The sequence below is a fragment of the Prunus avium genome, chromosome 1 (genome assembly GCF_965620075.1).
Source record: "Prunus avium chromosome 1, drPruAviu1.hap1.1, whole genome shotgun sequence".
NCBI lineage: Eukaryota > Viridiplantae > Streptophyta > Magnoliopsida > Rosales > Rosaceae > Prunus > Prunus avium.
Window position 1 is genome coordinate 43,384,582 of NC_142284.1, and position 14,867 is coordinate 43,399,448.

General features: G+C 35.1%; 1 protein-coding gene across 1 annotated transcript; it reads right to left on the reverse strand.

Moving 5' to 3' along the window:
* Positions 1 to 2,390: 2,390 nt before the first annotated feature.
* Positions 2,391 to 6,844, reverse strand: LOC110757144 (ubiquitin receptor RAD23c-like). Its single transcript, XM_088247346.1, has 12 exons — positions 6,661 to 6,844; positions 6,007 to 6,168; positions 5,516 to 5,569; positions 4,987 to 5,066; positions 4,843 to 4,890; positions 4,524 to 4,701; positions 4,138 to 4,290; positions 3,993 to 4,061; positions 3,818 to 3,865; positions 3,635 to 3,744; positions 3,443 to 3,515; positions 2,391 to 2,812 (listed from the first exon to the last, which is right to left on the reverse strand). The coding sequence occupies exons 1-12, from the start codon at positions 6,724 to 6,726 to the stop codon at positions 2,696 to 2,698; spliced, it is 1,158 nt and encodes a 385-aa protein (XP_088103472.1). The 5' UTR covers positions 6,727 to 6,844; the 3' UTR covers positions 2,391 to 2,695.
* Positions 6,845 to 14,867: the final 8,023 nt, after the last annotated feature.

The window sequence follows — 14,867 nt, forward strand, 5'->3', positions numbered from 1 at the left end:
TATAACCAGAATTTTAAAGCTGCTGACTCACTATGAATCTATGATCATTGTGATTGTCTCCTAGCGAGATAAAATCTAATGAATCAAGTCTCTTACAAGTTACAAATAGGGTAAATTTATTTGTATTTAAAATTCCTGCCTACTCTTGCCAATAAGAAGATATTTTACTTTATCTGTCAATGAACCAAACACAGAGAAAAGTGAGGTGGTGAGTTTCTTCTATCTTTTTTGTCTCTGGCGTTTAAGTTGCAGCTGTATAGCAGGATTAGCAGAAAGAGAGGGTGGAATTCTTTATGCATTATGATATATATGTTGTTAGGAATCAATTTCAATCTTGTATTTATACTTAGCACAAGTCGATTTCATTTCACGGTCAAAAAAGCACACTCTCATTCAGAATATATCCAAATGATAAGTCACTGTATATATGCATGTGACTACATATAATAATTAACCAAGGCAATGGCATGATATGCAAAGTGATGACGTTTTCCTATAAATTATTCCAACTCTTGGGATTCTTTTTAATTTACTCCTTGTATGGCAAGTGGCTGACATGAAAGAAAACCAGAAAATCTTGAGAGATGAAAAGTGAAAATCCCATGACGACGTGTGGTCCTTGACTCCCTTATACTTTTCGAATAATGCTATAATACATGGAAAAGTTATCATGTATATCATAAAATTATTGGTCAGGATCGTTTCATAAAAATCTTTCTCCTGCCAAACAAACCCTAACTAACGGCCCAAAATTCCTCTACGTGTGGTTCTAGAACATGTCATTATTGAAGCGCACACACATCATGTCGATGTAAAAGAACAATAAAAATGCAAACCATGCGACATCCTTCGGGAGAGCTTTTAACTTTTTGGCTTTGGGGCCTAAGGACAAACGTGGATGTGACCTGACTGGAGCATTTCTGATGGCAATCTCTATCTTTCGGTGAGTTGGAACAACAACATATACATTCATAAAGCCTACCTCTTTCTGTACGAATGATCAATTCGATACATGTTATACCGATTAGGGAAGTAGAACTTAGATATCACGGGTGTGTATATCCAAGAATTTGATTATCGGTTGTAAATTATTGTCTGCTAACCCAGTAGCTAAGACTATAGGCAGCCGCGCCGTGACCACTACATGTCTTCTCGTCGATTAGCCCCCAAACAAAAAGCATGCGTTCCCACTAAACATCTTGCCCCGCATGATTCTCTTGTCTTCTTGAGAGAAATCATTATTTTGTCTTTATTTTTGGAGAACAAAGTCTCAACGTCATATGCCTAACAGGACGCGTAAATCCATCAACAAGGTAAAACTGAGTGGTTGATGTCGTGCTCATCTTTGCTGTGTCCTACTTCGATTGATAATTTGATATACATAGCATGCTCATGTTACTCACTCAAATTTTCCTTCCACCCCCACTCTTAGAAAAAGGAAATAAAACTTGAAGAGATTATATTGACAGTCATGACCGCTAGTGCCATAACCAAGGAGCTTCAGGAACATTCCGTGCATTGTTCAAACTCTTTTCTGCAACAATTGATTTGGTTCACAACTTTTCATTTTGATGTGAACCTTATCGAATACAAACATACGACAAGTGTTTTAAAAAGACAACCCAATTCTACACATCAGTCGGTAAATATTGAGGTGGAGAAAGCCAACCCACCACCACCGACAGGCAAGTCTTTTGTCCATGTCAATATATATATATAGGAAGAAGACGTGAACTTTTTTTTTTTAAACTACTAAATGACACAATATGAACTCGAACTCAACTTGCCTATTAAAATCAAAGGGATGAATTCCAACTCAACCAAATATACAATTGTGTTACTTTCCTGCACACTCAAGTATATATATATATAACACTTATAATATTAATATAGGTAATATACACGTGAAAACATTTCGGGGCCTTTAAAAATTGGGGGCCCTGTGCGGTGGCACCACTTGCACACCCTCAGGGCCATCCCTACGTCTATTTTGTAGGTACTCATTCAAAAATCATCTCTACAAAAAATCACTTGAATCAGATATCATTTGACCACTCAATTAAATTATTGAAATTTTAGTACTTTCTTAAAGAACTGTGTTAATTGATTTTGTAGAACATTATTGGATATCGAAACGGTTTTTGATTTGTCTAATTTTTTACAAGAATGATCTATTAATGTAGACTTAAAAAATAGATGGTTTGGAAGGAACCTTAAAGGGTATATATATATCTTCTCCTTTATCCAGATCAATGATTGTTGCTCTACTTAAATCGCTTTGCTTCCCAGACAATAATGTTGTGATAAAAATGACAAGGAAAAGATGTATGACTTTCACCCAACTGCATCATAACTAGAAATTGTGCTAGTTCAAAACTTATTCATATTCATTGACCAAAAAACAAAAAAATTTATTCATATTCACGACATAAGAAATCGACCAAAAATAAAAATATTCAATTGCATGCAGCTGAGAAATGAAGATTGGATTTGGGTAGAAACTTCTGGCTTCACATTTCTAGTACACTATTGACAATCCACATAATCCAAACTCCACACTATAAAAAAGGCTAAATGTGAAAGAAAATAAAATTGCAATAAAATTCAAAAGAAAGCCCTGAGAAGAGGGGTTTTTATATTCTTTTTTTCAATTTATATTTAACAGGGGTTTGGACGGCTGATCTTCCATAGATTATTATTCCTCAAATTCATGCATGTGGTCTAAGAGGTAGTTGGCAGTCAACTCTTCGTTCTTGTTGCAGGCAAAGAAAACCTCCAATACAATTGCTCGATCAAATCCCATTGCTTCAAGCTGGCAAGGATAAACAATCAATAAGAACGAAAATTGTCCGCTCAAAGAACAGCAGGAATATATCATAGAAAGTTAGAACTCTTATAACCACTGAAACCACGAGTCCCTTACGAAAAGAGTGGATATAAAATAGCCACAATAAGCAAACTAAAACTTCTAAGGTCCAATACACACAACTCCTTGAGGTAATAAGTTGTTGGCAAGATTCAAAACACATATGTAATGCAATTTTGCAAAGCGTAACACTGATACCATAACCATAAAGCTAAATCAGTTCATGAAAATCACTGTTTTAAATCAGTAATGATTGGACCAAAACTGAAGACTTTTAAATCCTCGAGACTAATGATTGGACATTCATCAAGTTTTTCTAGATCTCTCCCTTCCTTCTCATTTTTCAGATACTTCCAAGCGTATTTGGTTAAATGAAAATCACAACTAAACTTTTTCACTCGATGAATTTTCAATAAATTTTGTTCAATTAGGTGATTAAAGGCAGTGTTTCCTGTTTTCATCTTAAAAGTATTCTTCAAATCAAGTTCAAATTTGTTATTTCATATGATTTAAGCTACATTTCATGTGCATTGCATGCATTAAATATAGTGTTTATATAAAAAAGGGAGAACTTACACGTTCTATAGCTTCACGCTCCTCAGGAGTAACACTTATTGACTGCGGCACCGCTGCATCGCCCAATATGTTCCTGAAACAAAGTGACAAATGATCAATATAAACATACATAATCATGTATCATACACGTAACCAACAACAAACCCCAAAGACTAAAAGAGTACATAAAAGGTAAGATAATAAACTCCTTACCCTTCTCCACCTTCCACAGGTTCATTAATCAGGCGAAGGAAGTCAGCCTGATGCTGTTGAATTAGCCTCATAAGATTAGGATTTTGTTTCCCTAACTCTTGAAGCATAGGCTGTAACAAAAATAGAAGAATTATCGCCAAAAGAACAGGGTGACTAAACAACATTTGGGTTGGGAAGAAGTACCTGCAATATTTGTGGATTAGCCTGCACCATAGCTCGCAAGGCTTGGAACTGAGACAAACAACACCAAATCGAGAGTTTAAAAAAACCACAATGTTTAATTGTGGGTTCGTTCATGCATAAATGCACACACACATGCACATGCAAATATATAGATAGAGAGAGGGAGATAAATGACCTGTTGGCTGTCACGCAGAAAATCAAGATTGGCTGCACCAGCACCACCAGCACCCACATTCGGAAGGCCCTGTTTCCGTAAAGGCATGTGTATCACTGAAAAATTCTTCCACCATAATTAATCACAGGTGCTGCATGATAAGTACCTGGGGAAAAAGGTTTAAAGGATTGGCATTAGGTCCGCTTGGAGGAGTGGATGCTGGTTGAGCTGATTGTGGAGGTTGTGCTGGAAGGTTTGCAACTTCCCCACTCACAGGAATATGGGCTACAGCTGGAACTTCGGGTTGCTCAGGGATACCCTTCAAGAAATACCAAATTGGCATCAAAAGGAAAAGATAAGAATAATCAAAGAGCAGGGATAACCACTGCTTTTTGGTTCTGAAAATCACCACTCTTATCAACTCTTTTTTCTACAATACTACTCAACATTGTTACCATTGTTGAAAATTTGATAGAGAACCATGATTTAGAAGATATATAACTCAGAGAGTAGAGCAAGTCCTGAATTTTTCATTATAATATCTCCACTTACAGAATAAAGATAGTCAATAGCTCTCGCTGGGTTGTTGAAAGCAGCACGAAGAGCACGTACAACAGTATCCCTGTCCCAAGTACCTCCACCCATATCCAGAATTTGCTGAATTGTTCCCTCCAAGTTAGTTCCAGCTACCAGATCAGATGCTGCTTGGCCGTAGGGATTAGATTCTACCCTGCTTCAACAATTCCACATAATTGTATTAGGAAAGAAAAGAATATATAAAGCCAGTGACGAACTTAATGAGGAAGGGGCGGGAGACATTGGCTACAGATCTAAAACTGAAAGCATCACCGGAAGGAACAAAATTACTCACTCTGTGGTAGCTGAAGAGACAGGAGCAGGTGTGGTAACCGAAGCAGGCCTGAGAAATCAAGAAAAATTACAAACAGAACATGTATAATGAAATATGAACATCATACTTTTGGTACAACTAAAACTTATACAAAACAAGACTCACGATGCTAAAGTTGGTATTGGAGCCTGAGGTGCCGTTAATGTCACAGTTGGAGCAGCAGAAGGTGCACTTGGCTGTGGTGCCTGCGCATAAAACAACACTCAGTAACTACACTCACAGCCCAACATAAAAAGATAAAAAAGAAAGCTTTAGTTCGTCCACAGACATGCATGCAAATAGATCAGGGTTACTGAGCTTGTTTAGTTCACTAAGTCTGTGTAGAAGGTTTTCTCTTTTTATAATCCCAGGCTCATAATTTTTCTTCTAAAGTCAAACAAGGAAATCAAAGTATATACACACACTAACTCTATGTTTAACAGTATCTCAGCTCTAACGGAACTAATATGTAACAGAAGCAATCCAATGTGTATTGAATGAAAAACTAATTATAAAGATAAATTGTGAAGAATGGAATTTAACATAAGACTATAGATGAATCCCAAGAATTTGAACCAAAGCATGTGGTAAACTCCACGCCCCTTCCACAGAGAAAACAAATCACAGAAAACAATGAAAAAAATATATGTCTTACCTTAGTTATAGTCGCGGTTGATGCACCTGAACCTTCACCAATCGAGCTCTTACTCTAGCATTGTTAGGTATATAAAGTAAGTCAAAACAACTTGTCATCATTCTAAACCGACAAAGAAGAGAAGATTGAGCAACATTATCTGGTGGGAGAAGGAATTTCAACACCACAAATAGTTGGCATAAATCAGATGCAAACGAAATAGGGGTATCAAATTGACATCACCAACTTCAAGTAAAACAAATTTTACATTAGGGAATGACAGGAGTTGGGCATAAACTAGACGTGAATAAACAGGAAATTCAAAATACAAGAATAAGACATTAGCACCAAATAGAAATTTCAAAAGAAATGAATGCCATACAATAATTTCCATTTCCATGATGGATGTTTAGCAAGACATTAGCTATAATACAAGCATAATTACTGTCACTGATTTATTATTTAATGGAAAATGTAGCACTCTAAACTATCGAATACAAAAATAAAAATACCTTAGTCAACATTATCACAACAAAGCTGTTTTCAGCAACTTTGTTTTCGTCCAATGTTGTGCTATCTTTAAGTACTTTTCCTTGATGAATTAGCATCTGTTGTGAAGCAGGATATACATCTGAACCTTGACTAGTTTCTATCTGTTTCTTCACATCAGCAACCTGGAAAGAGCAGTGGTTTTTTGTGAATAATGTAATTTGGATAAAGTAGCCAGTAATTATCGCAAGTAAATTTATAAGCACACCCAACCACATTTCCTGCATAAAGCAAGCTGAATGTACTCAATAATGAAGCAAAGTCTGCCATACCGTAGAGCTTGAAAATTGCGATAAACAAAGAAACGAAAGAAAAAAAAAATTGAACGAGTGATTTAACAAGGAAAGCGTAAATTCCCAGATTCCAATTCCACCATAAACCAAAAATACTGACAAGTGTTAGCAGCAAAAACCTAAGTCCAATTAACGTACACAAGCCAAAAACAGAAAAACCTGTTAAAGCTTGCACATTAAGTCTTTACCAAATTGCGAAGCAAATAGAAAATCGACACCAAAACCCAAGAAAACACTCCAATTACGATCATAATGCGCGATTGAAATTTTAAAAAAAAACACGGAATTAAAAAAATGAAAGAATTCAAAACGACTGAAGCTAACCGTGTCCTCAGGCTTCACTTCGACGTCGAAGTGAGTGCCCTTGAGAGTCTTGACAAAAATCTTCATCTTCTGCTAGTCGGAGAATCGCCGTCCCTACAGTCTCGAAGGCACTGATCTGCTGAAATGGTTTAAAGAAAGAAGCCGAATGCGCAAGTAAAGTGAGGCAAGACTAAATAAAGAAGAGAAAAACAAAGCCCAAATTTGCTGGCTTAAATAGGAGGGCTAGCGGCTCACATGTATACGCGCAGATGGCACAGAATGAAAAATGCGTTGGCTTTTTTTCATTAAAAAAAAAGAAAATTGCGTTTGGGTTTAAGATGAGCGGTGCAGATGGCAGCTTGTAGTTTGCGTTTGTTAAGGGAGCGCGTGGTTGTGTTGGTGACTGGTGAATATTGCGAGCTAGATTTTTGCGTCTGATATCCAAGGGAAGAAGCATCTTTGTGATTGACTCCAACACCGCCGATGCGGACCCTTCCAAAAGCCCAAATGGACAATGCTCGGCTCCTCACATAGGACGTGCCCTCTTTACAAAAAGACACATGTTTTCTTTTTTTTGTTTTGTTTTTACATATCAGTAATGGAGAAAGTTAGGAATCAGAGAATTTAGGAATCAGAGAACTACTGAATCAGTATAGGAAAAATCATTTCCATTAAGCTGTTTACTAAACATATGGAATTAGCAAAGGAATAGGGTTGATTCCCATTGTTTTTGTTTACTAATTTTCATAAATTAGAATCCAAATTAATTTGATTACTAAAATGCCCTGCACATTTTCACCACAGCACATATATAATTCTCAAATTGGCTAAGGAGACCAAACTAATCCAGCAAACCAGTAAGGCAGTGTAAACATGAGGACTCAATATGCTGAACAAGATGAACAGCAAGAGCCCAGTTCAATGATAATGTTAATAACACATTTGTCCAGAGCCAATTTCAAATGAAAAAAATAAACTCCAATAAATGTACATCTTTCACCTACGTAACTAGTAAACAAATCCAATAATAATAACCTGCATAATCTTCATACAATTAAATACGTAATCTTCATACTACCAAAAAAAAAGATATATAATCTCCACAAAAGTCTTCATCCATGACCGTACTTTGTTTTGTGATGAATGTGAAGACAAAAGATAGAAGAAGAAGAAGAAGTTAGATAGATAGATAGATAGATAGATAGATAGAATGACTTACATAGCATAAGGCGTTGCTGATGCTTCTGAGAGGTTGTGTTTGCAACGCTAACATGAAAAAGAAGTTGGAGTGTCTTGGAACTTCTTAGAGTGAGTTTTTTTTTTTTTTTAGGGTTTGGGGTGTTTTGGAATTATGATAAAGTGGTAAGGGTATTTTTGGAAGTTAATAAGAGAAAACAGGAATGGGAATCGTATCGACTACTCCCCCCCCTAGTTGATCTGATACCTAGTTTTGAGGGGATGTGATTACAGATTTTGAGGTGGGGCCCACTTATTTTTTCATTCATGATTGCAAGTAAACGCAGGGAAGTCAGGAATGGAAATTATTCCCTTTCTTTCCATACCCATTACTAATACGTAAACATGCCCTTATACTCTCAGACCTTTGCTTATTGCTACTACCAATTAGAACCACTAAATCATATTTAAAAATTAAAATCATTTAAGAAAATAGAAATCACAAAAATAGAAAGAAAAAAAAAACAAAAAAAAAAACAAGATCACAACTTGGTTTAGACATTTCTTCAAACAGATTCGCTGCAACTTATAACCATTTATTTCATAAAAAAGATGTTTTTATATTACAAGGAGAAAAGATAAGATTATATTAGCTTACAAGGAGAAAGATAAGATTATATTACAAATCAAATAGATGTTTTTATATATTTATCAACATAAGTTCATTACAAGTAGGCTACTTTGATAAACCATATAAACATAAGAAATCCACTCATCGGAAATGGTTATGAAAAACAACCCCCAATATGAAGAATCTACCATGTATAGGAATTATGAAAACTAAAATTCCAAAAATAAAAGAGAAATTAAGAAAGGGAAATATTGTTGTTGGACTAACCATCCCAAAGGGAATTAATCAAATAGTGGGATAAGTTCACGGGAGATTTATGTTGTCGGTGCCCTGATATTTACGTGGCTAATAGATGAGGGTTTATGTTGCCGATAATCGGAGTTAGGTGGTTGTCAAAAGAAAAGGCCTCTCTGAGAGAAAGAGGGTGACCTGAGTTAAACTAGAACTTGGGTTAAAAGAGTTGAAAGGAAAAAAGGAAAAGAAAAAAAGAAAAAAAAACATGTGTCTTTTTGTAAAGAGGTCACGTCGTATGTGCAGGAGGAACGACTCCTGAGGTATCAGAGCCAAGCATTGTCCATTTGTTAATCTCGTTAATCAAATTTATATGTAATTCCTTCCAATTAGAGAGAATTTTTTGTTTTACCTCCGGAATTATGACCCTTGTAGAAATTAACTCCCTGAGTTAAAAAAAAAAAATCAATCAATTTAGGCCCCGAATTAATTAAAAATCATCAATTTAGCCCTTGTCATTAAAATTTTTTTAAAATTTTATCCATTTTTCCGTCAAAAAAATCACATGTCATTCACGTGACTTACTATTTGATTTTTATTTTTATTATTATAAAATTTAAAATAGTTAAAAAAATAAATAAATGAAAAGAAACAAAAAGGTGACTTACTCTCTCTCCCCCTCCCGTCTTTTTCTCTCCTCTGTTAGAGCACTTCCACCCATTTGCCATGGCAAAGGGCAAGGCAAGGCAAGGGCTGTTACTATTCACATGAATAGTGGCAGCCCTTGCAAAAGGCTTGTGGAGTTTCCATCTATTGCCATAGCAACCACAATTCACATGAGATATGAGGAGAGGAATTTGTATGGAGTTTTGGTGTGGGAAGTGAAGAATATGACTAAGTTTTTTTTTTTTTTTTAAATTCTGAAAATTCTAGTTTTTTTAAAGATTTTTTTTGTTGCTGACGTCATCATTGACATCAGTAAACCCAGGCTAGAGCACGGGCTCGTTTTGCCTTTGGGCTAGCCTGGTTTCGTGGGACCCAGTTGTTGCCCAAGCAGCTTAGGCCCGCTGGAAGTGAGAAACCATGCTTGGGCCCCCTCCTGCCCTGCCTTAAGCAACGGCTGGAACTGCTCTTATAGGTTGCGTGTTCCAATTATTCAACAATTCTACAAGAAATTAACATGCAAGATCACATTTAAGAGTGCAAAATCAAAATCAGCAAAACAAAGCAAAGGTCATGAACTTCTTTTCATCACTTATTACCTTGCCCCTCGAACCCAGATGTCACGTCCCAACCCACGAATTTACATAACCTTAGGTTAAGACTTGATTCACATCTTAATTATAGAATTTAGGCTTTTTATCACAAATAGTCCTTCAGGTTTGTGAAATTATCACTTTTCGTCCCTAAGGTTTTTTTGTGACACTAATGGTCCTTAACGTTACCCTCCATACATCAAAATGGTCATTGCCGTTAGCTTTCGTCAAATTTTCTGTTAAATTGATGATATGGCACATATGTGGCGCCCACACATCCAATGGTATAGAACTATGAGGCTTTAAATAAAATATTAAATATATTTAAAATATTTTAAAACTTAAAATCCATATAAAAAATTTAAAAAGAAAATTAAGTCTTTTTATAAATAAAAAAACTAAAAAACCTACAGCCATCCTCTGCGTTCTCCCTCTCCCAGCGCCCCTCCCCCCATCGCAGACCCACTCTCAAGCAAATTACAATCTTTTATTTTCGATTCAAATGCATTCGAGTACTCCAGCACTAATTTCTGAATCGAACCAAGTTTCTGCTCGTTGGATTTCATCTATCTGTCATATTCTTCAATCAATGTTTGTTTGTTTGGCTCAACCTCCTGTACAATGCCCTGCAATTCCTTGGCTTTAGTTCTCATCACCAAGTTAAAGTTCAACTCTTTGGCTTCAAAATCCGCCAATCGAGAGGCCATTTCCTTCTTGAACACTTGGAGCTCTTGGAATTCCTTGGCTTAAGGTGCTTGATGAGTGGGTCTGCGATGAGGGGATGGCTGCAAGATTTTTAGTTTTTTAGTTTTAATATTTTTTTTATTTATAAAAAGACTTAATTTTCTTTTTAAAATTTTTATATGGATTTTAAGTTTTAAAAAATGTTATATATTTTATTTAAAGCCATGTGGCTATATACTATTGTATGTGTAGGCTCCACATATGTGTCACGTCATCAATTTAACATAAAATTTAACGGAAGCTAACGGCAAGGACCGTTTTGATGTGTGGAGGGTAACGTTAAGGACCATTAGTGTCACAAAAATACCTTAGGGACGAAAGATGATAATTTCGCAAACCTGAAGGACCATTTGTGATAAAAAGCCTAGAATTTAATAAAGACTATAACTAAAATGTGAAGAAACATTTAAATAAATAAAGTAAATATTTCACGTAGAATATTCAGCGAAAATGAGAACATCTGAAGTCTTAAAATTTTTACATTATTTTACAAGTTAGAACTACACGAGAATTCACTAAAAGAGTAGCTCATTATTCATCCACAAGCTATGTACACAATACACTATAGATATGCCAAAATCATCACAAGCTCTAGATTTCAGGTTCGGTACCTGCAAAATCTATTAGGGGGTGAGCAAAACCACAGCTCAATAGGGACATAAACTTGTTTACATGAAATTGATATAATTAAATTAAGTGACATACAATCACACAGCCAAATATCACATTATTAATAATAATGCATGAATTCTCTTCATCTAATCCCATTAATTCATATAACTGGACAAGTAGACCTGCACGTCCCATACCATCCTTATACCACTTGGTCCCGAATGCCCATTTATATGAACTAACGCTCATCTCAATCATCCCATAATTCCCCTTTTGTTAGTCATCTTGTCTAACTCCCTGTCGCCAATCCCGAATCACCCAATAAAAGCAATGTGCACTGTGGGATCCATGAGACCTGGTACCTGCCTAGAGTTAAACTCAACTACACAAAAGACTATTTCCATTACCCTATTTTCCATCATTATTTTCTTAACCCAACAACTCCAACCAATTTCCATGACATGATATAATTATGTCTTTCACATATCCCATGTATCTCACAACAATGTAATCATTTAAAACATCACCAATGTATATATAATTATGCCAACATTAACCAAATAGTTAACAATACGTAAACATCCAATATCAAGAACATTATACAATTTCAAGAATATCCATTATAATATCACACATAACATAGAGCTCACGAAATTTAATTAAATCAATCTTCTGTAAAGGCCCCCAAGAAACCCCTACCTTGACACCAAAGCTTTTGCTAGAAATGTAAGGTGTTTCCCAATTTTCCATTGCATTCACAAACTCTGTCTCCCACTCTTTTTCTTAACAATTCTACTTTTATCTACCTCTATTCCAAAGCTAGCTCAAAATTTTAAGAAAACACAAGCTACACTCTCTTTCTCCTCTCTTTCTCTCTCTTTCTTCTTTCTCATTTCTTACTCTCATTTCAATTGTAGAATGCCCTATTTATATTAAGGGAAAGTTGGTTGCTACTAATCTATGGCGGCTAACAAAATATCATGTTGTCAATTTGGCATGATATTAACAAGATAAGGTTGCCAGCAACCCAAAATTATAGCATGAGGTGTCTCATGCTTTGCAAAGTAAATAGATGAACTCAAGGTGATAATGCATGTAATGAATATAAGACTGCCATGTATAAAATGTAATAGTATGAGGTGTTGCAAATGTAATAGGATTACTATACCTTTGAACTTAGCCATTTAACATGCATGAAGTGGACGACACATGAATAACAAATTTGTTTAATAATCAAAGAAACTAAATATTATCATAAACATATAAATATATAAGTATTATTATAATAGTATTCATAATAATTAATATAAAATTATAACAACAATATTTACATATACGTACCAAGATAATTACACACATAAATATAACCAATATATATTTTCAAAATACGGGTCTTCACACCAAATTACCGAGCCCCTACAAAACCTAGATTTTCCGGCGACGCACAGATTACCCAGTCCCACCCCCACAACATCCTCCCTCCAAAAGCCAACCGGCGGAGAAGAGACAAGGCTCCTCCAAGCTCATGTTTTCAGCCTTAATGTAGGCCTGAATCTCTTGGAGTGAAAGAGACTTCTCGTGAGGCTCGAAATAGGAATCAGAATTGGAGGGGAGGATAAGGCGGTAGAGATGGGAGTGGGCATCAGCGTCATACTTTCATGTGAAGGGTGATGGGGCGGCTGGTCTTGATGCCCGATGGGGAATTGATTATAATGATGACTCGATTGGGAATTAATTGATGGGTTGAAGATTGCTACACTAAAAAAAGTAAATAACAACTCATAGACCGAGCTATTTTTGTTACATCAAGGAGAGAACCAAGGTCTAAAATATCGATGATATCGAAAATATCGGTAGTCCAAAAATACGGAAATTTCGATGGAACTATCGGGATATTATCGATATCGATAAAAATTGAATAAAAACCACGGAAATTGTAAGAAAAACTTGGAAATTTTTATTGAAACTTTGGAGGATGTTTATTTAGCCAATTATATATTAGTTTATCACAAAAAAATTGGAAGGAAATGCATTGCATGATGGGTATAACTGATTTAAATTGGTTATACAGCGAGCTGACAAACACTGTGAGTGTTGAAAGTATGTAGTAATTAATGAAAGAATATTAAACACACCATAATCATTTATATATAATGATGTACTATAATATTTTACACTTTATACATTGCATCGTAAGATACATGAGTGATTTAGTACCACATAAAGTTCCTATGAGGTTCAAATTTTTCACTATCTTCATCATCTCTATGTGTAGAGTAAGTGTATTGTGAAGACTAGTTATCAAATTATAAATCCCCAAAATAGTTTTGCATGTAATTGTTAACATGCCACCCATATGGATCCGAGATTGGTTGACGTTGTACATAAGCAAAATCATTTGAAGATTGAGTCTCAGATTCTTTCCATGAGCCCCTTGATTCCATCCCAAAAGGGAAATGTCAAAGACTCACATTCTCATGTGAAAATCTGATTTTTGCAAAAATAGTTCAAAACAAAACAAGAAAAGTATACATATTTTAGCATATTATCACAAAAAACATAAGTAACATGGTGGTTAAGGCATTGCAGGAGTGAAATGGCAAGGGTTTGAATCACCTTTGCGTGTGTGTGTGTGTGTTTTTTTTTCTTCATTTTTTCCATTACATCGATATTTTTGATATTTTTGATATTTTCGATATTATAGCGATATTTTGACAAAATATTGCTAAAGTGTGAGCGAAATTATCGATATCGATATTTTCCGATATTATCTTCGATATTGTCGATATTTATACGATATGTGTATGGATACGTTCCAAAATATCGGTGACTCGAAAAAATGATAATATCCTCGATATTGTTATAAAAAATATACAAAATATAGTTTTCCTTTTCTGTAAAGCCAAACACAAAAAAATATTATATTATAAATAACATATAAATAAATAGGAAAGTTTTTAAGGTATAATGAAATTGAAGAAATCAAAATAATAGGTAAGTAAAAGGAAAATAAATAATAAGTAAGAAAGTGAGTTTGGTATGGTGAAGCACGTCAAAGACGCTGTCCTAAAGCCTTTGTAGCCTCCCTACGTGAAGGTACTGACGGTCTACAAGACTCCAAGATACGACCCCTTGTATACAAACTCAAGATCCGCTATGAGCACGTTCATAGACGGATATGGGTATCCAAGTCACAGAACCATTGCCAAAATAATAATATAAAGTAGAGAATATATATAAAAGTAGAAAAGGAAAGAATTAGTTTATGGTGGTGATTGTGGTATGTGATATTCTAATGGTGTACTGTGTGTGTATCAAATGTGAAGGAGGAGTGGCCTTTTATAGGCATCCAAAAACATGTAACCTTCACCAACCATAAAAGTTAACCAACCAAAAAATTAAGGCATTCACCAACCAGAAATAAAACATGAATATTAAATATTTATAACCCCCACAATAAATAAAATAAAATAGCCAAAATAAATAAATAAATAAAACGGTTAAATTTTTAAAACCTTTTAAAATTCCAACAGATATTTCGTTGATATTATCGATATTTTAGACTATGGAGAGAACCA

Excerpts from the sequence above, each read along its gene's own strand:
- LOC110757144 (XM_088247346.1), bottom strand. The coding sequence starts at position 6,726 with ATGAAGATTTTTGTCAAGACTCTCAAGGGCACTCACTTCGACGTCGAA. Across the intron at positions 4,702-4,842 it reads GTCTCTTCAGCTACCACAGA|GGTAGAATCTAATCCCTACG; the intron begins GTGAGTAATTTT and ends TTGTTGAAGCAG. Across the intron at positions 3,516-3,634 it reads CCTGTGGAAGGTGGAGAAGG|GAACATATTGGGCGATGCAG; the intron begins GTAAGGAGTTTA and ends ACTTTGTTTCAG.